Source organism: Salvelinus alpinus, chromosome 11 (genome assembly GCF_045679555.1).
Source record: "Salvelinus alpinus chromosome 11, SLU_Salpinus.1, whole genome shotgun sequence".
Taxonomy (NCBI): domain Eukaryota; kingdom Metazoa; phylum Chordata; class Actinopteri; order Salmoniformes; family Salmonidae; genus Salvelinus; species Salvelinus alpinus.
Window position 1 is genome coordinate 51014841 of NC_092096.1, and position 23597 is coordinate 51038437.

At 42.3% G+C, this 23597-nt stretch overlaps 1 protein-coding gene across 3 annotated transcripts; it reads left to right on the forward strand.

The window, feature by feature from the left end:
* The first annotated feature begins 1460 nt into the window (after positions 1–1460).
* LOC139534333 (FACT complex subunit SPT16) lies at positions 1461–22499 on the forward strand. Of its 3 annotated transcripts, none has more exons than XM_071333394.1 (24): positions 1461–1943; positions 5727–5819; positions 9751–9921; positions 10221–10373; positions 10561–10707; positions 11043–11194; positions 11380–11552; positions 11737–11827; positions 11988–12061; positions 12221–12333; positions 13086–13151; positions 13360–13458; positions 13587–13702; positions 14116–14269; positions 14452–14579; positions 14752–15014; positions 15235–15353; positions 15505–15743; positions 18500–18575; positions 18894–19063; positions 19411–19540; positions 20906–21035; positions 21166–21240; positions 21544–22499. In XM_071333394.1, exons 1-24 carry the CDS (start codon positions 1878–1880, stop codon positions 21654–21656), a joined length of 3111 nt encoding a protein of 1036 aa, XP_071189495.1. In that variant the 5' UTR covers positions 1461–1877; the 3' UTR covers positions 21657–22499. The 3 variants fall into 3 exon arrangements, with proteins under 3 accessions (XP_071189495.1, XP_071189496.1, XP_071189497.1); XM_071333395.1 differs by having other exon boundaries at positions 20906–21029; XM_071333396.1 differs by lacking the exon at positions 1461–1943 and adding an exon at positions 2077–2159.
* The last annotated feature ends 1098 nt before the right edge of the window (positions 22500–23597 follow it).

Genomic DNA, 23597 nt, shown 5'->3' on the forward strand with positions numbered 1-23597 from the left:
CTGACATGATTCCTTTCTCTAGTACCTGACAAAAGCATGTCTGTACTACATATATTTCATATAATATATTTCTATCTGTCGGTTGTTCTATACTGAAAATGATTCCCGTTGAATGGGAAGGCTTCTCTCCTTTAAAGTATGCATATTAGGAACATTCAGGTTTACAGTTTGTTTTTGAAAAACCGTTATGTGGTGAAATAAGATTTGGAAAAATTTATTTGAAAGAAAATACATAAAATCATTTAAACAATGCACACAGTAACACTTAACCAGTTTGTACTTTTATTTCAGTAGGGGAAAGGATTTTCTTTTGTTGATTTCGCAACCTCATAATTTTTTTCCTGTTTAATCTCAATCTGGGCCCATATTCATAAAGCGTCTCTAAGTAGGGGTGCTGATCTAGGATCATGTCCCCTGCTGACATATGTAATCTTATTCATTTTTTATCTAAAAGACAACTGTTCCTAGATCAGCACTTCTACTCTGAGATGCTTTATGAAAATGGCAGTGACGTGTAAATAAGCAATATCAGTCTTTTACCCATAGAGATAATATAATTATTTCATTAAATCGTAATTCTGTACAATAGTAATTATTTTTTATATGGTTTCACCACGTGCATCAATAGATTTGCTTGGCATTGGATTAGTGAAAGAGAAATGATGGGTTCTGATTTCTAATCTCTTACCAGTTGTCATCGTCAGTATATTATGGGTGCAGAACAAAAATTGCACAAACATGTTCATAAATAATAAAAAAAAAGCAAAAACAAATGAATGAAAAGGTTGTTCTCCTAATGGTGATTAAAATGTTTTATGGAAAAATTTAATGTTTTATGTATCAGAACGTAATATTTTTGGTTTGAATTTTGGTTTATATCCCTAAAATGTAAAAAATAATCTAATCTATTAAAGATTATGATTTTATCACCATGATAAATAACTATTTGCAAGAGCCTTCCATGCACATCTCATTCCAACCGTAAGAAGATGTTTTAAATGTTTGTGCAATGAAACGTTTGTTTCCAGCGTGACGTGTTTAGGAATTTCGAATTCTGGAGGTGGCGGGAAAATATACAGTAGTGGGGGGGCGCATGGTCTCTGGCACAATCCGACTGGAGGTGGGAATTCAGATGTAGTTCTGGAGGCGCTGTCGAGTAATGTAAAACAATGAAATGATACACTGTAACAATCTAACAATATACATGAAATGCCCCAAATTGAAAACCCCATCCAACTATTTAATACACCGATATTATTTTTTATACATCGAATAAAGATAGAAATCCAGGCGGTCCAGAGGAAAACGGGAGCAAACCAAGAATGCGTGTGTGTCATATAAACTAGTGCACCATTATATAATAAACATGTCGCATTATTTTATCCAAATAATGTGCTTGCGAGATATAGGCTGAGTATTGGAATTGACCTATCTGACACGTAAAGTGCTCGACAGACTGCAAGAAGAGGGAGGGAGAGAGAAGGAGGAGAAAACGGAGAAGGTGGGGGGTATTAATTATAATCGAGTCGTTTATGCGTGGCACCAGTGTGGATAACAAACAGCTAGATGTTATGCAATTATTCATCTCAAGAAAAATTATGAATTTGACATTTTTACTTAAAATATCGATTTTTAACAAAACGTGTATCTAATGTAAACATTTGTTGGCGATTTTTTTAATTGAGCAACATAGCCATAGAGGCACATCTTGGGAAGAATTGAACGTAACCATCGTCCATACATCGAGGAGGAAGGAAGAGTGTCTTTTGATAGAGAGGTTTCAAGGCGTGGAAAGTGCGTGAAACAGCAAACACTCATCCGGCCTGTGCTACTCTGAGAAGCCAGGAGCTGAAGTTTGAAGGTGCAGAAGACTCGCTATGGCGGTAAACTTGGACAAGGAAGCGTACTACCGCCGAATCAAGCGCTTATATGGCAATTGGAAGGTAAACGGCACGTTTGAAACGATAATTTTTTTTGTATAGGTGTGGGTAAAACTCGTAAAATCATCCTCCAGCCTAGATGCTGATACTGGCTGATAGCCGCGTTTTTGAAGTGCGTGGTTGACTTTGTTTTCGGCATGAGTGAGTGCCATGGTGGTGTTGCACAGAAGCGCAAAAAGCCCCCAACAATGAGCGGAAGGCCTCACTTTGATGATATAGGTAGACTTACATGCATGAAACACTATTGTGGATTTAATACATTCAGGAGATCTTAAACATCCTAAAAATGATATCTACAACATTGCCACTTATTCTGCATTGTATATTATTCACCAAGTCAGGCAGTTATCTATTAATTAGCGTAGCTAGCTAGCTAGCCAGCCAGTCAGTTCCCAGTATCTGGCACTGTGTGTGGCACAACCACTTTAGCTCGTTGCCAGTCTAGCCAGCGTTAGCTAGCTAGCAAATTTTGAATTAATATTCTGGGTTGCACATCTAAAATTGGCACCAAAATACAATGCCAAAGTACCATGGGCTTTTTTGACTGGTTATCTTCACTAACTAGTTGCTTCTTGTTCACATGGCTAACTAGCATCAGTAAACATGCTAGCTAGCTAGCCAGACAGCAACTATCCAGGGCGGGCCTTAGGGTGCATGGCCCGCCCTACCGTAGCTCCTTGCCCGCCCTACCGTAGCTCCTTGCCCATCCAAATAAAATATATTTCTTTGACTGAGACACTCCCTGAAAGAAAGACACATCAATCCCAGATAAAGCATCTGAGAAGGCAGGGCAAAACCGTTTTGGAGATGTCTGGTATATCAAAAAATAATAAATCTCATTCAGCAGCTGTTACCTGATTTTTAAGTATAATACCCCATTGGAAATTAATGTTGAAAGCCCCATTTTATATTCCTAATACCAAATATGCAGAAACAGTTTGATATATTAAAAACGTAAATATAAACTACAGTTCAAAAGTTTGGGGTCACTTAAAAATGTCCTTGTTTTTGAAAGAAAAACACTTTTTTTTGTCCATGAAAATAACATAAAATTGATCAAAAATACAGTGTAGACATTGTTAATGTTGTAAATGACTGTTGTAGCTGGAAAAAAATGGAATATCTACATAGGCGTACAGAGGCCCATAATCAGCAACCTTCACTCCTGCGTTCCAATGGCACGTTGTGTTATACGTTGTGTTATCTAATCCAAGTTTATTCTTTTAAAAGGCTAATTGATAATTAGAAAAACCTTTTGCAATTATGTTAGCACAGCTGAAAACTGTTCTGATTAAAGAAGCAATAAACCTTGCCTTCAAATAGACTAGTTGAGTATCTGGAGCATCAGCATTTGTGGGTTCGATTACAGGCTCAAAATGGCCAGAAACAAAGAACTTTCTTCAGAAACTTGTCAGTCTATTCTTGTTCTGAGAAATGAAGGCTATTCCATGTGAGAAATTGCCAAGAAACTGAAGGTCTCGTACAACGCTGTATACTACGCCCTTCACAGAACAGCGCAAACTGGCTCTAACCAGAATAGAAAGAGTGGGAGGCCCCGGTGCACCACTGAGCAAGAGGACAAGTACATTAGAGTGTCTAGTTTGAGAAACAGACGCCTCAAGTCCTCAACTGGCAGTTTCATTAAATAGTACCCGCAAAACACCAGTCTCAACGTCAACAGTGAAGAGGCGACTCCGGGATGCTGGCCTTCTAGGCAGAGTTGCAACGAAAAAGCCATATCTCAGACTGGCCAATCAAAAATAAAATATTAAAAGGGGCAAAAGAACAGACACTGGACAGAGGAACTCTCGATATCACGCTGAAATAGAACAAGGTGTTGTAGAAGGCTTATATCTATATTTTGTAATGGCGGATGTTGATTTCAGGAGGCTGGCATCACAGAAAAGGGAACAAACCACTTTTTCTGTTAACTTCAATGAATCACGACCCGCCATAGGATATCAACAGAGACAACAGTTGGCTTCTATTTAAGTGATAGTTTGACTGGTGTGTGGCCAGAAGTGGAGGCTGCTGAGAGGAGAATGGCTCATAATAATGGCCTCAGAGCCATGTGTTTTGATGTATTTGATACCATTCCACCTATTCCGCTTGAGCCATTACCATGAGCCCGTCCTCCCCAATTAAGGGGCCACCAACCTCCTGTGGTGGCCTGCGACTTTTTAGAGAGACCGCCCGAATGATCAGTGCCATTTGAGGTAAAAAGAATGTGTAATAACCCCCATAATTCGAAGTGGTCAAAACGTCATCTTGTGTAATGTAGTAACACGTACTGTCGACATGGAAAGTAGCATAATATAAATGAATTACATATGGCAAAAAAACAATTATTTTCTTTTTATTTATTTAATAATAATAAATGTCCCCCTTTTTCTCCCCAATTCTGTGATAGCCAATTGGTAGTTACAATCTTGTCCTATCGCTGCAACTCCCGTACGGACTCAGGAGAGGCAAAGGTCAAGAGCCGTGCGTCCTCAAACAAGACCCCGTCAAGCTGCACTGCTCCTTGAGACAGTGCTCGTTTAACCCGGAAGCCAGCCGCACCAATGTGTCGGAAGAAACACCGTATACCTGTCGACTGTCAGCGTGCATTGTGCCCGGCCCGCCACAGGAGTCCCTAGAGCGCGATGGGACAAGGACGACCAAACCCGGACGACGCTGGGCCAATTGTGCGCCACCTCATGGTTCTCCCGGTCGCGGCCGGCTGCAACACAGCCTGGGATTGAACCAGGGTCTGTAGTGACGCAGCTAGTACTGTGATGCAGTGCCTTAGATCACTAGGGAGGCCCATGGCGAAATAATTATCTTGATTTTGGATGATAGTAAACATTTCTCACTAGTTTAACCATTTTAGAGATGCTCTTATGCACAATTTTAACCAGGGGCTCTAGAAAGAGCTCCCATAGTGACTGTGCAGCAGCCCATTCATTCGACTTCCCTAATCTGAGCGAGCGAAACAGCGGCCCTCTGTCTCAATGTGTAGCCTGATGCTGTGTGGACAAAAAGAGTGACATGTCGTACTCTTTTTGACCAGACAGCATCAGATACATGGGCTATTTATAGTAAAACAGAGGGGCGTGTTTCGCTCCCTTGGATGCTTTCTCCGGTGAGATAGTTTCAGCCACTTCGGATGCTGGAATTATTTTTGACGAACGTGCGAAGGTAACCTGCTTTTTAAAGTGATTTGTTTGACAATCAGGTGAAAACGTCATGACTAGTTGTGTTCATGCCATATTAAAACATAATACATTTTTACAGTTAAACTATGTCTTTACTATAAAACCCATTTAAAAAATGTGAATGCCCATCCAACTGATTCGTTCTGGTGCCGGCCCTATAACTATCAAACATCAACATGTTCAAGCTAGCGCAATAGCTAGCTTTTTTTTTTATCGCGCCACGGCATTGATTTGTTACGTGCACAGTGCACTTTTATTATTTTTGGGGCATGCAATGATTAAGCTCAACCCCTGCATTTGAAGCTAGCTAGCAACTTGCTCTCTAGCAACATTGAGATACTACTGTATCTATAGCAATAGATGGCTATAAACTTCAGTTTGTTCTTAACTGGTTAGCTAGCTAGGTTGTAGCTTGCTAGCAATTTTTCCGTACTTAACACCTGCACTCAAAAAGAACAACCAGCAACTTGTCATCCAAAACTCACAACTGTGGCTAGCTGTACCTTTTTGCTCATTGGTTAACTTAGAACTATGTAAAACATTCCTGTATTAATAATCAATGATGTATTTTGTTATTTTTCTCTATCAGAAAGGAGAAGATGAGTTTGGCAAAGTGGATGCCATGGTGGTCTCTGTTGGTGTGGACGAGGAGATTGTATACGCCAAATCCACTGCCCTGCAGGTAAAACTCATGAACCTTACCCCTATCCTGGAGTTATTCCTAACTGTGTGAGCTGATCAGGGAAAACTCTGGACCCCAATTGTAGGCTGTAGCTGGGGCCTGGAGTCATTTGGGTCCGGTCAGGAAAATATGGCTCCTTGACAACTTGTTGCATAGTCTGACTTTAAATCGTGTGTGCGTGCGCGCGCATGTGTGTTATGACTTGTCTAATGACGAAACATAGCTAGTTTACACTCAAGCATAAGGCTGGGTGATATATATATATAACTTGATTAATTCTACTTGATCTTTTTCTGCAATACTTTTGTTTTAATGAGCGTTTGAGCTCTTGTCGTCTTCTTGGTCTCGTCTCCTTCGCTCCTTGTGTGCTTTTTGCACATTCCCATTTACACCAGATATCTGTATATAACGATGAGATGCTCACGTCTCTGCCCTAACAATTGGAGTCGTTGTCCCGACGGCGGCAAGGCAGGCAACAAGCTTAGATCCAAAATAAACCCATTAATGCGTAGGGCTTATTTTTGACAGATTTTGGCAAGCGTGAAACCTCTCACTTCGGCTCTTCCTCTCTGTTTACACACACATACACACCAAGCCCCTCCCCCTGGCACTCACAACAACAAAGATGGAGAGATCACTTCTTCCTCTCTGACAAGCGGTTTCAACTCACTATTTACATTTGAGATTTAGTCCAACAGAATGGGTCATATTATGGACACCGAAACACATTGAGACATCATTTGACTGTAATGGAGAAGTTAACCTTTATAATGATACCCTTTGTCTCAACTCATCAAATTGCGCGCAGAGCCGACACCACGAAAATGGGAGTATCACTGAACATTGATTCTGGAAAATGTATGCTCAGTTTGTGGCATTGCGGTACCACGTACGGCTAGCAGCATTTTAGCCAAAGACTGTTATACTAGCTGTCAAGTCTGTGTTTTATAAATGTGCAATAACTATTAAAAACAATTTATAGAAGGAATTGTCAACTCATTCTAAAAAATAAAGCAGGCCATTTGATTTCAGTATCTGAACGAGGCTTGGGTGGAATCCAGATTCTCATACCTTCATACAAACTTTGTGCCATACAGGGATGTACTGTAATAACGGCACTGAACACAATGGGTGTTGTTTTTTTGGTCTTTTTCCCCCAACCCCTGCTGAGCCTTTATAATCCGAAGGGTAGCAATGCTTACGTGTAAAATCCCATAGAGAATGCTAACTAAATGCTAACGATGTGTACATGCGCCAAATACAACGAGTGTAGACATTACCGTGAAATGCTTACTTACAAGCCTTTAACCAACAGTGCAGTTCAAGAAGAAGAACATATTTACCTATATTATTATTTATATTTATATTTATTATATTTATATATATTTATTTATTTAAATAAAAAGTAATAATAGAAGTAACACAATAAGAATAACAATAACGAGGCTTTATACAGGGGGCACCGGTACCGAGTCAGTGTGCGGGGGTACAGGCTAGTTGAGGTAATCTGTACATGTAGGTGGGGGCGAAGTGACTATGCATAGGTAACAAACAAACGCGAGTGTATAAAAGGGAGGGGAGGGGGGGTCAATGTAAATTGTCAGGTGGCGATTTTATGAATTGTTGAGCAGTCTTATGGCTTGGGGGTAGAAGCTGTTGAGGAGCCTTTTGGTCCCAGACTTGGCACTCCGGTACCACTTGTCGTGCGGTAGTAGAGAAAACAGTCTATAACTGTGGTGACTGGAGTCCCTGACAATTTTATGGGCTTTCCTCTGACACCGCCTATTATATAGGTCCTGGATGGCAGGAAGCTTGGCCCAAGTGATGTATTGGGCCGTTCGCACTACCCTCTGTAGTGCCTTATGGTCAGATGCTGAGCAGTTGCCATACCAGGCGAAGATGCAACCGGTCAGGATGCTCTCGATGGTGCAGCTGTAGAACCTTTTGAGGATCTGGGGACCAATGCCAAATCTTTTCAGTCTCCTGAGGGGGAATAGGTTTTGTCGTGCCCTCTTCACAACTGTCTTGGTATGTCTGGACCATGATAGTTCGTTGGTGATGTGGACACCAAGGAACTTGAAACTCTCGACTAGAGGTCGACTGATTAATCGGAATGGATTAATCGGATTATTTTTATAAATGTTTAAAGAAAAAACTTTTTTTTGTATGTCCTGCGTTGCATATAATCTGACTGAGTATACAAGTATCTAAGTATCTGACTGAGCGGTGGTAGGCAGAAGCAGGCGCGTAAACATTCATTCAAACAGCACTTTCGTGCGTTTTGCCAGCAGCTCTTCGTTGTGCGCCAAGCATTGCGCTGTTTATGACTTCAAGCCTATCAACTCCCGAGATGAGGCTGGTGTAACCGAAGTGAAATGGCTAGCTAGTTAGCGCGCGCTAATACCGTTTCAAACGTCACTCGCTCTGAGCCTTCTAGTAATTGTTCCCCTTGCTCTGCATGGGTAACGCTGCTTCGATGGTGGCTGTTGTCGTTGTGTTGCTGGTTCGAGCCCAGGGAGGAGCGAGGAGAGGGACGGAAGCTATACTGTTACACTTGCAATACTAAAGTGCCTATAAGAACATCCAATAGTCAAAGGTTAATGAAATACAAATGGTATAGAGAGAAATAGTCCTATAATTCCTATAATAACTACAACCTAAAACTTCTTACCTGGGAATATTGAAGACTCATGTTAAAAGGAACCACCAGCTTTCATATGTTCTCATGTTCTGAGCAAGGAACTGAAACGTTAGCTTTCTTACATAGCACATATTGCACTTTTACTTTCTTCTCCAACACTTTTGTTTTTGCATTATTTAAACCAAATTGAACATGTTTCATTATTTACTTGAGGCTAAATTGATTTTATTGATGTATTATATTAAGTTAAAATAAGTGTTCATTCAGTATTGTTGAAATTGTCATTATTACAACAACAAACAAAAAATCGTCCGATTAATCGGTATCGGCTTTTTTGGTCCTCCAATAATCGGTATCGGCGTTGAAAAATCATAATCGGTCGACCTCTACTCTCGACCCGCTCCACTACAGCCCCGTCGATGTTAATGGGGGCCTGTTCGGCCCGCCTTTTCCTGTAGTCCACGATCAGCTCCTTTGTCTTGCTCACATTGAGGGAGAGGTTGTTGCATTTCACCTGTCTCTGACCTAAAGTATTTGCAGGACAGACATCCCAGCTCAAAGTTATACAAGTAAATAAAAAAAGCACAGTTTGCTGCACACACACAAAACAAATATTAGACAGCAAGGATCTTGATCCAGTAGGGGATTCTCTCCTGATACCAAACAAAGCTTGATTTTGGAAGAAGCTAAGCACTTAGTTAGATAATTCATGTTGGCTATCAATCCAAATGCACAAATGCGGAGCATTTCGCACATTTTAGACTTAACTTAATAGTTCTAGGGTATCTAGCTGGCAAACATTTATTTGTGAATTTCAAACTGTAACTAGATCATCTGGCGCGTGCTACACAACATCGGGGATTCGAACCAGCAACCTTTCGGTTACTGGCCCAACGGTCTTAACCACTAGGCTACCTGTTTGAAAGCTGTGTTCATTGTCTAAAATGCCTGCTACAAGAAGTTAAGTCATTATTAGTGAATGTCATGGTTCTGGTAAAATTTTTACAAAAAGTGGGTCTTATGGTTGTGGAAGGCTTATATTTAGCCTAGGTAGAATTTTTGCAAGCCCTGAATTCATTAGGTTATTCCTGACTGTTTGAGATGCAGTGTATTTGACCTTTAATTGTACGACAAAGCTTATTTCGAGAGAACATTAAACCATAAGTTTGAAAAAAAATCTATATATGATTTTTAGGCCATATCGCCCAGCCCTACTCCAGCATAAGCAATCGTTTCAGAGAATAACATGTATGCTCTTCTCCTCCTCTCTTCCCTTCCTCTTTTCTGAAGACATGGCTGTTTGGCTATGAGCTAACTGACACCATCATGGTGTTCTGTGAGTCTAAGATCATCTTCCTGGCCAGCAAGAAGAAGGTGGAGTTTCTTAAACAGGTGGCTGTCACCAAGGGCAACGAGAACGCCAATGGGGTTCCACCAATCACACTGCTCGTCAGGGAAAAGGTAAGCACCGCTTGGTAGACTCGGCATGGTCTATCACTGATTGGCTGTCAGTGTTGATGCATCTTTCCCCGACATGCCTGTCCTTTGTAATATGTGACACATCAAGTCCGTGTGGTTGTTCTAAGTCTCATAGCCATTTGTAATTGCTACGTTGTGTGAGAGAGAGCCCTTGTCAGCTCATGTTTGTGAGCGCTTGTGTTTTTGTGTGAGAGGAAAGCCTGTGTGTGTGTGCTCACATGAATGTATTCAAGCTTGTTGGTATAACACTCAAACACCTCTGTCTCTCTCCCGCCCCTCAGAACGAAAGCAACAAGGCTAACTTTGAGAAGATGATGGAGGCGATCAGGGCCAGTAAGGAGGGCAAGACTGTAGGTGTGTTCAGCAAGGACAAGTTCCCCGGAGAGTACATGAAGAGCTGGAATGACATGATCACTGCTGAGGGCCTGGAGAAGGTGAGAGAAAGGAGGGAGGGAGGGAGGATAGAGGGAAGGGGGGATGATGGTGTGTGTTAGCAGGCCGAAAATCCGACCCGTGGATATGTCTGTGATGTGCTTGTATGCATGTAATGCACAAGTAGCTACTCATTGGTTTGTGGATCCTCATATAGTTTAACCCCTTCCTCCCCCTCTTTTTTCCCAGGTGGACATCAGTGCGGTAGTGGCCTACACCATGGCCGTGAAGGAGGATGGGGAGCTGGCTTTGATGAAGAAAGCTGCAGCCGTCACCAGCGAGGTCTACTCTAAGTTCTTCAAGGAGAGGGTCATGGAGATCGTAGACGCGGATGAGGTAAGGAAGGGCACGAGAGAAGATCTAGGTCCTGTTTGAGTACTTTTAAAATCCTTCCTTTCTTCTTTCCTTTCTCCCTACCTTCCTTTCTCCCTTGGAGTAATCACTGGCCCAACACCAGCTTTCACCAATCGAGTCATGTCAGATCAGTGCTATCTTTCAAATTAGGAAGAAAGGATGCATTTTCAAAGTATTGGAACCGGGCTAGACTGGCCTGAAAGAACATCATACAGCAAACATAGATGTAAGCTTAACAGTTTACGTCCAAATTGTTTTGAATCCATTCTATTCCTTTCCTTTCTTAACAGTGTGTCCCCATCTGTCTGCCCTAACAGAAGGTGCGCCACAGTAAGCTGGCTGAGTCTGTGGAGAAGGCCATCGAGGAGAAGAAGTACCTCGGGGGAGCAGACCCCTCGACAGTGGAGATGTGTTACCCCCCTATTATACAGAGCGGGGGCAACTACAGCCTCAAGTTCAGCGTCGTCAGGTAATAGGTCAATCGGCAATTTGCCGCTTAACTGACTTGTGACTGCAAAGTCGTCAATCTTTCATTTTATCCCCTTTTCCTGACCAGAAAGACACAAGGACCTGTATCAAATAGTACATAACCTGTCACAGCAGACTTTGTCTAAAACAGTATGACCTCTTATCTGTTCTAACTCCCTATGACAGTGACAAGAACCACATGCACTTCGGGGCTATCACGTGTGCCATGGGCATCCGCTACAAGTCCTACTGCTCCAACCTGGTCCGGACCCTAATGGTGGACCCCCCACAGGAGATGCAGGACAACTACAGCTTCCTGCTACAGGTGGAGGAGGAGCTGCTCAAAGAGCTCAAACATGGTGGGTGAAGGGTGGAGGGAGAGTGTGTGTGTGATGGGGGAGATGCAAGGACATCCGCTTGGAGCTGCTCAAACACCTCGAGAGGAGAGAGGGCTGTAGATGAGAGGGAGTGTGTTTGCGGGATAGGGTACACGTGGTTGCCGTAACCTAACCTTTTCTTTATTCTTACCTTTGTTCTTTCTAGGTGTGAAAATCTGTGACGCGTACAGTGCCGTGCTGAACTACGTTAAGAAGGAGAAACCAGACCTGGCGGCCAAACTCACCAAGAACCTCGGGTAGGACGCGCCGCGACACGCACCCGTTCGTTCTCGCATGCGCGCACACTCTTTCACTCCCTTGTCTCTCTTTGTCTCTCACACACGTTCTTAACTTCTGACACAGGCTCCCCATGTGCCCATATGTTTATTGTGCGGCCCCTCTCTCTCCCTGTTGTAGATTTGCCATGGGGATAGAGTTCAGAGAGGGCTCCCTGGTCCTGAACAGCAAGAACCAGTACAAACTGAAGAAAGGTGAGAAATCAAGTCACTGTACTGTCTTACTGAGTAGGAGTAGGTTACTTTGTAGGCATGGTAGTGTGTCTCAGAGAGAGGCAATTTTAAGTGGTGTGTGTGTGTGTGTGTAGAGCGGACGCTTTCATAACTGTGTGCGTTACGTGTGTGTGTTTTTAGGTATGGTACTGAGCATCAGCCTGGGTTTCGCTGACCTGGTGAATAAGGAGGGGAAGAAGGAGGAGCAGAAGAAATACGCCCTGTTCATAGGAGATTCTGTACAGATCAACGAGGTAGAAGAGAGAGAGGGGGGTGGATGGGGGGGAGCAGATGAAATACGCCCTGTTCATAGGAGATTCTGTACAGATCAACGAGGTAGAAGAGAGAGAGTGGGGTGGATGGGGGGGAGCAGATGAAATACGCCCTGTTCATAGGAGATTCTGTACAGATCAACGAGGTAGAAGAGAGAGAGTGGGGTGGATGGGGGGGAGCAGATGAAATACACCCTGTTCATAGGAGACTGAAGCTCAACGAGGAAGGAGAGGGGATAAGGGTGGGTGGGTGGGTGGCGGAATGAGAGGGAAAAGGAGCAGACATATGCCCTGTTCATAGGACTCTGTACAACTCAACAAAGTAGGGGTCACACACACGTTTGTAAGGACTATTTGTGGACCAACAATTGATTCCCATTCAAAATCCTATTTTCCTTAACTCCTAACCCCAACCCCTAAACCTAACCCCAATTCTAACCCTAACCTCTAATCTTAAAATAGCCGTTTTTGTGAGGACCGGCAACATATCCTCACTTGTTATAATTTTCCTTGGTTTACTATTCTTGTGAGGACCTCTGGTATTCAGAAGTATAGTGGAACCGGTACACACACACACACTTTTGTTTAATTTTTACAAAGTCTTTACAGAGTCAAACGTGTAGTTCTGTTAATATAATTTTTTATATCTGATATAAGCACATTTACAGTAGTAAAAAAAAAAACACTCCAAACATTCAGCGTGTGTGCCTTTAAAATGTCTGCGTATCTTGTAGGATGATCCAGCCACAGTTCTCACACCGGTCAAGAAGAAGTTAAAGAACGTTGGAATTTTCCTAAAGGTACGAAAGATGACCACCGTCTCTCTCTGATTCTTGTTTCACTCTGTCCCTCTCCAACCCTGAAAGATGCACATCTATTTCATATATTAGAATGTTTCTTTTAGGGCTCTTTGCCCTCTTAAACTGTTGCGTTGACATGTTATGTTACTCATTGTTTGATAAAGGAAAATAAAAAGTGTATCTATAAAACACTGTTTGTTCTCTTCAGAACGATGAGGAAGAGGATGAGGAGGAAGATGCAGACGATGCAGAGGAGCTACTGGGGAAGGGAGCGCGTGGACAAGCTTTACTTCAGGACAGGACTAGGGTGTGTGTGTGTTTGTCTGTGTTCTTGAGAGAAATTCACTGTACTTAAACCATCTCAGGTTTGTGTGTATGAGATAAAGGCTGTTTGATTGGTCAGACTGTGAGGAACACTGTTATTTGATTGGTCAGAACGAGATGACGGCGGAGGAGAAGAGGCGGGCTCACCAGAAGGAGCTGGCAAATCAGGTGAACGAGGAGGCCAAGCGACGTCTGACGGAACAGAAAGGAGAGCAACAGGTGCAGAAGTGAGTGAACAAGGGGAAAGTGGAGTGGAGGTGATGGAATGATGTTTGGAAGGAGGGAGCTGGGAGGATGCTGGTTAGAGTTAATAAAGGAGTGGAATGGAGGGATGAGGAGAGGTGGTAGAATGTGTGTAATTGGGGAGAGATTGAAAAATGGGGATGGGAATTATGTTATGGGGATTTATGGTGTTTTGTTTGTCTAAATGGCTTATGGTAGAACATTTGTATTTGAGTTTTCTGAACAATGTCTGTGTGCTTCAGACTGTCTAAAAGCATTTTAAATTAATGATTTATATTAAATTATTAATTATTTCACTTTCTCTGTTTTTATGTAAATGCACTTTCCAAAAATGTGTGGTGGTCCCAAATGAATTGAATGATTAAATTAAGTATTTCCCTGTGTCTTTATCCTCTAGGTCCAGAAAGTCCAATGTCTCCTACAAGAACGGCTCTCAGATGCCTCGAGAGAAAGACATTCGAGATATGAAGATCTTCATCGATAAGAAATACGAGACTGTCGTCATGCCTGTCTTCGGCATCGCCACCCCTTTCCATATCGCTACCATCAAGGTACCTGACACACACTCTAATATTGTGCACTCACTCGTTCACTCACAAAATGCACATTTGGATTTCTGTGACCTCTTTTCACACACAATTCGACCGAATTTGAGACACCACCTATCTGAGGAAAAACTTGGCATTTCTGTGTCCATCTCTCCACGTTTGTGTGTCTGTCTGTTTGTGTGTAGAACATCAGTTCGTCGGTGGAAGGAGACTGGACCTACTTGAGGATAAACTTCTACGTTCCCGGCAGCTCTCTGGGACGCAACGAGGGCAACATTTTCCCCAACCCTGACGCCACCTTCGTCAAAGAAATGTAAGGAGGAAATTAAACATATGTGTGCGCACCCATTTACTGTAGTAGGTTTCACTGTTGTCAAATATAAAGCAGGTGGTTGGGTAGACCCTGTGTGTACATATGTGTATTTGATGTATTCATCTTTGTGTCCAACTGCTGCTATGTCTAACCGTTTCCCCCCCCCCCGCAGTACGTACCGGGCGTCGAACCTCAAGGCGCCAGGCGACCCAACGGTCCCGTCCACCAACCTCCAGAATGCCTTCCGCATCATCAAGGAGGTGCAGAAGCGCTACAAGACCCGGGAGGCTGAGGAGAAGGAGAAGGAGGGCATCGTCAAGCAGGACTCGCTGGTAATCAACCTGAACCGCTCCAACCCCAAACTCAAAGACCTCTACATCAGGCCCAACATCGCCCAGAAGAGGATGCAGGGGTCGCTGGAGGCCCATACCAATGGTGAGGAAAGGAGCAGAGTTCAAATTACAATGTAATTGTGAGTCCCTCCAAGAGACTTTGAGCAAGAGTTTATGTATAATTGGAACTCTGGGATCGAGGGAGTGGAGGAGAGTAGTAAGGGAAAGTTTTTTTTCCCCAGATCAGATTGTTGCTGTAAAAGACTACAAGAATGTATTATCTATCAATGCACCTGGTTAATAACGTGTGTATGTCTGTCCAGGTTTCCGCTTCACGTCCGTCCGTGGGGACAAAGTGGACATCCTCTACAACAACATCAAACACTCCCTCTTCCAGCCCTGTGACGGAGAGATGATCATCGTGTTGCACTTCCACCTCAAGGTACCTAGCTGTGTTTGTGTGTTGTGATAAACTTAGGCTTAGTTCATGTCTGATCCTGTAAAAGCCGGTGGCACTTGGAGGGGTCTTGATTTTGGCGTGTGTGTGTGTATTTGTGCGTCCATTTTGACTTATCCCCCTCGTCCACCTTCAGAACGCCATCATGTTTGGTAAGAAGCGTCACACGGATGTACAGTTCTACACAGAGGTGGGTGAGATCACCACAGACCTGGGCAAGCACCAGCACATGCACGACCGCGACGACCTGTACGCCGAGCAGATGGAGAGGGAGATGAGACACAAGCTTAAGTCTGCCTTCAAGAACTTCATCGAGAAGGTGGAGACCCTTACCAAGGAGGAGCTCGAGTTCGAAGTGCCCTTCCGGGACCTCGGGTAAGAGTGTAGAGAGATGACATCGCTGCTTGGAAATAACTCCTTTTTGCATGGACAAAGTGCCATTGAGGACTTCCACCATTTTAAAGTAGTGAACTGGGTGCGACTTCCTATTGGGGTCAGCCAATCAATTATACTTGTGAGCAAACATTCCATAAACTGCAGGAGGCAATAAATCGCCAACCTTGGCTTTATACCTTTTAAAACACACTCCAGGTGGCAGTATGCACCCTTTCGGTTTGTTTACCAGCGCATATAGGAGTAGAAGAAGAAAATGACTACTTCAAAATGGATATAGCCTCGATGGCACTGCCCATGTCCTCAGACGCCATAAATGGACAGATACAAAGATCTGCCGTCTAAGTGTATGGGTAAGAGAGGGATTGAGTAAATGTACTTCAAATGTATGCACACATGACTAAGTCGCTTTGGATAAAAGTGTCTGCTAAATGGCATTTATTATTATAATTATGGAGGGGGGATGGGAGGGAGAGTTGAGGGATATTGGCAGGGTAGGGCACTTTGAGTAGGGGTGTATGTGCTACATCCATATAACTTGTATATGCCCCATCAGAACCTAAAATATAAGCTTGTTTTACTCCAGTGTTTGTAAACAAACTGTATAGCCTCAGAACATGTTTAAAACTATAAATTTGATATCTTGGATGGATCTTGGATGGTGCATCTTTAGCTCTGTTTATGAATTTGACAGTGGTTACGCTACATGTCTGCCTGCCGGCCCCACAGGCTTGCCTGGGCAAGAACCAATGAAAACAGGCAGCTGTAGGCGCAATGGATTCTGGTCATTGTCGTTAATTACCAAGTTTTTTGCACTTAACTATGATTAGTAGTAGTATTCGCATGTGCTGTAGTAGTAATAATATTCATATGTGCTGTAGTAGTAGTATTCATATTAGAGGTCGACCGATTAATCGGAATGGCCGATTTAATTAGGGCCGATTTCAAGTTTTCATAACAATCGGAAATCGGTAATTTTGGACGCCGATTTTGCAGTTTAAAAAAGTCAGTTAAGAACAAGTCAGCTAGTCAGTTAAGAACAAATTCTTATTTTCAATGACGGCCTAGGAACGGCGGGTTAACTGCCTTGTTCAGGGGTAGAAAGACAGATTTTTACCTTGTCAGCTCAGGGATTCAATCTTGCAACCTTACGGTTAACGAGTCCAACGCTCTAACCACCTGCCTCACGAGGAGCACGCCTGTTACGCGAATGCAGTAAGAAGCCAAGGTAAGTTGCTAGCTAGCATTAAACTTATCTTATAAAAAAGAATCAATCAATCATAATCACTAGTTATAACTACACATGGTTGATGATATTACTAGTTTATCTAGCGTGTCCTGCGTTGCATATAATCGATGCGGTGCGCATTCGCGAAAAAGGACTGTCGTTGCTCCAACGTGTACCTAACCATAAACATCAATGCCTTTCTTAAAATCAATACACAGAAGTATATATTTTTAAACCTGCATATTTAGCTAATAGAAATCCAGGTTAGCAGGCAATATTACCAGGTGAAATTGTGTCACTTCTCTTGCGTTCATTACACGCAGAGTCAGGGTATATGCAACCGTTTGGGCCGCCTGGCTCATTGCGAACTAATTTGCCAGAATTTTACGTAATTATGACATAACATTGAAGGTTGTGCAATGTAACAGGAATATTTAGACTTATGGATGCCATTGAACGGTTCCGTATTTCACTGAAAGAATAAACGTTTTGTTTTTGAGATGATAGTTTCCGGATTTGACCATATTAATGACCTAAGGCTCGTATTTCTGTGTGTTATTATGTTATAATTAAGTCTATGATTTGATAGAGCAGTCTGACTGAGCAATGGTAGGCACCAGCAGGCTCGTAAGCATTCATTCAAACAGCACTTTCGTGCGTTTTGCCAGCAGCTCTTCGCAATGCCTCAAGCATTGCGCTGTTTATGACTTCAAGCCTATCAACTCCCGAGAGGGATGGAAGCTATACTGTTACACTAGCAATATACAAATGGTATAGAGGGAAATAGTCCTATAATTCCTATAATAACTACAACCTAAAACTTCTTACCTGGGAATATTGAAGACTCGATGTTAAAAGGAACCACCAGCTTTCATATGTTCTCATGTTCTGAGCAAGGAACTGAAACGTTAGCTTTCTTACATAGCACATATTGCACTTTTACTTTCTTCTCCAACACTTTGTTTTTGCATTATTTAAACCAAATTGAACATGTTTATTTGAGGCTAAATTGATTGTATTGATGTATTATATTAAGTTAAAATAAGTGTTCATTCAGTATTGTTGTAATTGTCATTATTACAATACATTTTAAGAAATTGGCCTATTTAATCGGTATCGGCTTTTTTTGGTCCTCCAATAATCGGTATCGGCGTTGAAAAATCATAATCGGTCAACCTCTAATTCATATGTCCTGTAGAGAAACGGGGCGTTGAGCTCAGAAAACAACCAAACTAAATGGAATTCAAATACTTGAACTGATGTTGGTAAATTTCTAATTTTGGTTAATAGCTCAGGTCTGGTGTTTACATTTCTCCAGGCCCATCCCCTCAGCTTGTTACTAAAACAGAGGAGGATGTCCGCTTTGTAATTGTTTCAATTGAGGATTCTAGCTTTAGGGGTGGGAAGCACGGAGTTGGGTGTTCAAGTAATAAACTGTATAAAACGGTGTTAAAGTTCGAAGAATATCAGACTTGTTGAGGACATTTACTGAATGGTTGTGTGTGTTCAGGTTCCAGGGTGCCCCCTACAGGAGTACCTGCCTGCTGCAGCCCACATCCAGCTCCCTGTGTAACACTACTGAGTGGGTGAGTGCCTTCTACTACTACTACTACTACTACTACTACTACTACTACTACTACTACTACTACAGCACATATGAATACTACTACTAATACTACAGCACATATGAATACTTCACCTTCACTGATATTGTCAGCAATACTGCTTACATTCTCCACCATGTGTTTTAAACAAAGCTAGGCGTTAAGGCAGATCTTTTACTACAGATCAAATCCTCAGTAGGTTAAAGTTGAGGCTAAAAGGGACATTCAGCAGTATATGTGTTCTTCTCTTTTCCTCCTGTTTTCTTCCTTTCCTCCTGTTTTCTTCCTTTCCATCTCCAGCCTCCGTTCGTGGTGACTCTGGATGAGGTGGAGCTGGTTCATTTTGAGCGTGTTCAGTTCCACCTGAAGAACTTTGACGTGGTCATCGTCTACAAGGACTACAGCAAGAAGGTCACCATGATCAACGCAGTGCCCGTCAACTCACTGGACCCCATCAAGGAGTGGCTCAAGTAAGTCAATTGGTTCCGTGTGGCTGTTGGTAGTGTGGCACTCACAATGCTAGAGCCGTGGGTTTAATTCCCACTTGGGTTACCAATACGAATAATGTAAGCACATCGGTAAGACGCTCTGCTAAACGTCATATATCAATAAATCTCTTTATGGCCATATTTTAATGGTTTAGTCTTGTCCCTTTTAACGGCGAATGAATTTTGGGGAGTTTCTCGGGAAAGGAATTAGATTTTCAATTGATATGTGTTTTAGCAGAGTTTTACCAAGTGTTACGCCTAAAAAGAATAACTACTTTAAAAACCTGTCTCTCTCTGCCCCCCCCCCTCTCGTGCTGTCTTCCCTCCAGTTCCTGTGATATCAAGTACACAGAGGGGGTCCAGTCTCTGAACTGGACTAAGATCATGAAGACTATAGTGGACGATCCAGAGGGCTTCTTTGAACAGGGGGGCTGGTCCTTTTTAGACCCGGAGAGTGAGGTGAGGGGAGTGTGAGCGAGCGAGCCAATGTTAATTTTGGCAGCTATTTTCGATTTAGTCTTAGTCTCAAAGTAGTCACTTCACCCCTACCTACATTTACAAATTACCTCAACTAACGTGTACCTCCGCACACTGACTCGGTACCGGTACCCCCTGTATATAGCCTCGTTTTTGTTACTTTTTATTTTTTACTTTATTTGATTTGGTAAATATTTTCTTAGCTCTTCTTGAACTGCGCTGTTGGTTAAGGGCTTTTTAAGTAAGCATTTCACGGTATGATCTACACTTGTTGTATTCGGCGCATGTGACATAAAATTTGATTTGTGAAAAAAAAAAAATATATATAATAATTATTTTGGTCTTAAGTCACATTTTAGTAATTTCTTCCATCGTTAGTTTTGGTGATGAGGTGACACAAACTCTGGACAATTGTGGTCTAGTTTTGGTCACATTTTAGTCAGTGCATATTTTCCATTAAATAATTAATATTGACCTCTTACTTGCATCATGTGTACTTTCAAATAGCCTTGTCCAACTAGGCCTACCATTGCCTCGTATACCTTAGCTGGAAAAATTGTAACAAATGCCAGCCATATTTAACCATATAGGATATAAAGCCTACAGGTTAAATCAAGGCTAAATTGTTTTTCTCCCCATCATAACTGTCGGAGGGGGGTAAACAGTGATTTCCTTGAAAGGGGAGAATATGAGCTTTCCAACAATGCCAGAAGTAATACTGTACTTTATTCAGCAGTTTTTCCAATCGGGGAAAAAAGCAACCGCAACACACATTAATAACAACAGCGCACATGGAAAAATAGAGCTTTTGATGTGATCAGAGCAAAAATGTCCTAAAAATACTTTTAAAGACATGTTTTCTAATTGTTCCTTACAATTGCGCACCAGTTCAAAAAGAGTCCGAGAGTGATTTGAAGCGACCGGGAGCTGTGAGTGTGGGAGAGCCAGGTCAACTCTCAATCAGCCCGCTCAACAGAAAGACATTATCGGCCAATGAGAGGATTGCATTATATATTCTGCAAAGGGATGCATGCTTATGATTGGACAAAATAGATGAAAAGGAGCTTCATGTCAAATTGAATGTCCATTAGTCTCACATTGAATTCTCGTTACATTTTTGTCAACTAAAATGAAAAGTAATTTGTTTTTTTTATCCAGGGCATCTCATCTTGTTATCGTCATTAGTTTTCATCAGGAAAAATAGGTTGTTGACAAGTATTTTCGTTATTGTTGACGAAATTAACACTGGTGTGAGTGGAGCGTGTGTGTGATTTGAGCTATTATTGCAAGACAGAAAACATGCAGTGTTGTGTTAAAATGAAGATGCTTGACATCTGTCTCTTTCAGGGGGAGGGAGCGGAGGATGACTCTGAGTCAGGGGAAGATGAGACATTCAACCCCTCGGCAGACGAGAGCGAGGCAGAGGAGGAAGACAGCGATGAAGACTATGACTCAGAGAGCGAGGACTCTGGTAATGGTAACGAATCATGTTGAGTTACGCACACATTTACTGACACACATGCACACACATCACTTGCGTTGACTCACTGTCTGACACGCATACAAACACATACAGAGACTTAGTACTGTGTGTGTGTATATTTCAGACTACAGTGCATCGCTGGGCAGTGAAGAGGAGAGTGGTAAAGACTGGGACGAGTTGGAAGAGGAGGCCAGGAAAGGTGAGTCTACTTTACTACATGCCCATTTTAATGTAAGCGGTCCCCCAAGGAGAGAATCATAGCTTACCATTCCTGAAGCAAGAGGTACTATTGCTTGCTGGTTCCTGGTATAGAAAAGCCTGAGGAATACTGGAAAATAATACTTTGTTATCCAATGTGAATTGGAAATTCTTGATTCAACGACCCATGACACTTTTGACCTTTTATATGTTGTTGACACACTTCACATAATGAAAAGGGGCTGTGAAATCGGTTGCAAATTGTTTGGTATTGACAAGTCTCCCTCTTCCTCCTCTCCCTCAGCGGACAAAGAGTCTCACTATGAGGACGCGGAGGAGACCTCGACGGCCAATAGGAAGAGAAAGGGCCGCTCGTCAGCCCCGCCCCCCAGCAGCAAGAAGAAACGGCGCCACTGAACGATTACACCACCAGACACGTACACACACACACACTGCCAAAACATTGTCAATTCGATCACCCTCTCCTCCCATTCATCTTCGCTCTGTCACTCCTCTTCATCTTTCTTTCAAACAAAAATACATACACACACATAAAAACACACACTATACAATGTGTATATAGAGGTAGCACCCCCATGCGTTTGTATTAGGCATTGAGTGTCTTGATTAAAATGGGCATATCGTACCTGGCAACCGACAAACTCCATCCATCTTTTTTATTTTGTTCTATTCCTTCATTCCTCCTTCCTTTCCTTTGGCAACTCTAACTCCCCTGTTTTCAGGGGCCAGGTATATATGTGTGTTGAAAGTTTTTTTTATTGCAAACCATTGGTTTTCTGGTAAATTGTTTCTGAACTAATAGATCTAGTAAGCAGTGACGATGATATACAGTATCTTCTGTCAAGCGTTTTATAAGACTTTGTGAAAACTAAGAATACTCCCTTTCCTTTCCTCCTTCCCCATCGCTCTGTCACAATCCATCTATTCCCTTGCTCTTTATCTTCTTGGACGCAGTTTATTTGTTGAAAGATTTATGTTCATTTTTGGAGGGCAGATATCAATATTCAGTTTTCCAATTCCTTTTTTTAATGGGGGTTTGTACAGACAGACACACACAGACACACTCACAAACCCCACACTGTCGCTTTCCCTCCCTCTCTCTTCTTCCCTCCTTTCCTACCCGCTCTCCTTTCCTACCCCCTATCCTTTCTCTTTTTGTTCATCCTGGATAGGTAGACTGTTGTATTGTTAATTTAAAAAATCCAGATTCTTTGTTTGGGTAATAAAATGAAAAAGGAACTATTTTTGTCAATTTCGTTAATTAAAATGTCACTATCAATGCTACCTATTAATTACTATGAAATTGATAAACCATTTATTGTGCTACATGGTTCATTTCCAAGTTGGCTGGCTGTATTCTCTGCCACCTAACCAAACAAGTTAGTACTACAACAATTACAATTGACAGGTGATATGAGGAAAACAAATAAAGTGACCAAAAAATTCAAATCTAAAGTGTGTAAAAGAAAGGCAACTTCCTTAATCTTTAGTTAACCCGTCCTTAGTAAACCCGTAGTTAATCGTCGTCGTCCCCTTTGGGACATCAGGCCACAATAAGCTTCACAGGCAAGGGGGAGGGGTAGATAACCAGTTAGGTATGACTGCGGTTACTTATTTGCGGAATTTCACCTGTCCTTGACCTCACTGGGGATGAGCATTTACATTTTACATTTATGTCATTTAGCTGATGCTCTTATCCAGCGCGACTTAGTGCATTCATCTTAATATGGTTAGGGGAGACGACCACATTTCTTTGTCCTAGTAAGTACATTTGTCCTCAAAGTAGTTATCAGCAAAGTCTGCTAGTAGAAAAAGTTAAGTGCGAGTGTTGGTGGGATTCTTTTTTTTTAGCACTCATTGTAACTATATATATACAAAAGTATGTGGACACTCCTTCAAATTATGGGATTCGGCTATTTCAGTCACACCCGTTACTGACCGGTGTATAAAATTGAGCACACAGGCATGCAATCTCCATAGACATACATTGGCAGTAGAATGGACTTACTGAACAGCTCAGTGACTTTCAACGTGGCACCGTCATAGGATGCCTACCTTTCCAACAAGTCAGTTCACCAAATTTCTGCCCTGCTAGAGCTGCCCCGGTAAACTGTAAGTGCTGTTATTGTGAAGTGGAAACGTCTAGGAGCAACAACTGCTCAGCCGTGAAGTGGTAGGCTACACAAGCTCACAGAACGGGACTGCTGAAGCGCGTAGCAATGTCCTGTCCTCTGTTGCAACACTCACTACAGAGTTCCAAACCACCTCTGGAAGCAACATCAGCACAAGAACTGTTCGTTGGGAGCTTCATGAAATGGGTTTCCATGGTTGAGCAGC

Excerpts from the sequence above, each read along its gene's own strand:
- LOC139534333 (XM_071333394.1), top strand. The coding sequence starts at position 1,878 with ATGGCGGTAAACTTGGACAAGGAAGCGTACTACCGCCGAATCAAGCGC. Across the intron at positions 13,703-14,115 it reads GGAGAGCAACAGGTGCAGAA|GTCCAGAAAGTCCAATGTCT; the intron begins GTGAGTGAACAA and ends TTTATCCTCTAG. Across the intron at positions 14,580-14,751 it reads GCCACCTTCGTCAAAGAAAT|TACGTACCGGGCGTCGAACC; the intron begins GTAAGGAGGAAA and ends CCCCCCCCGCAG.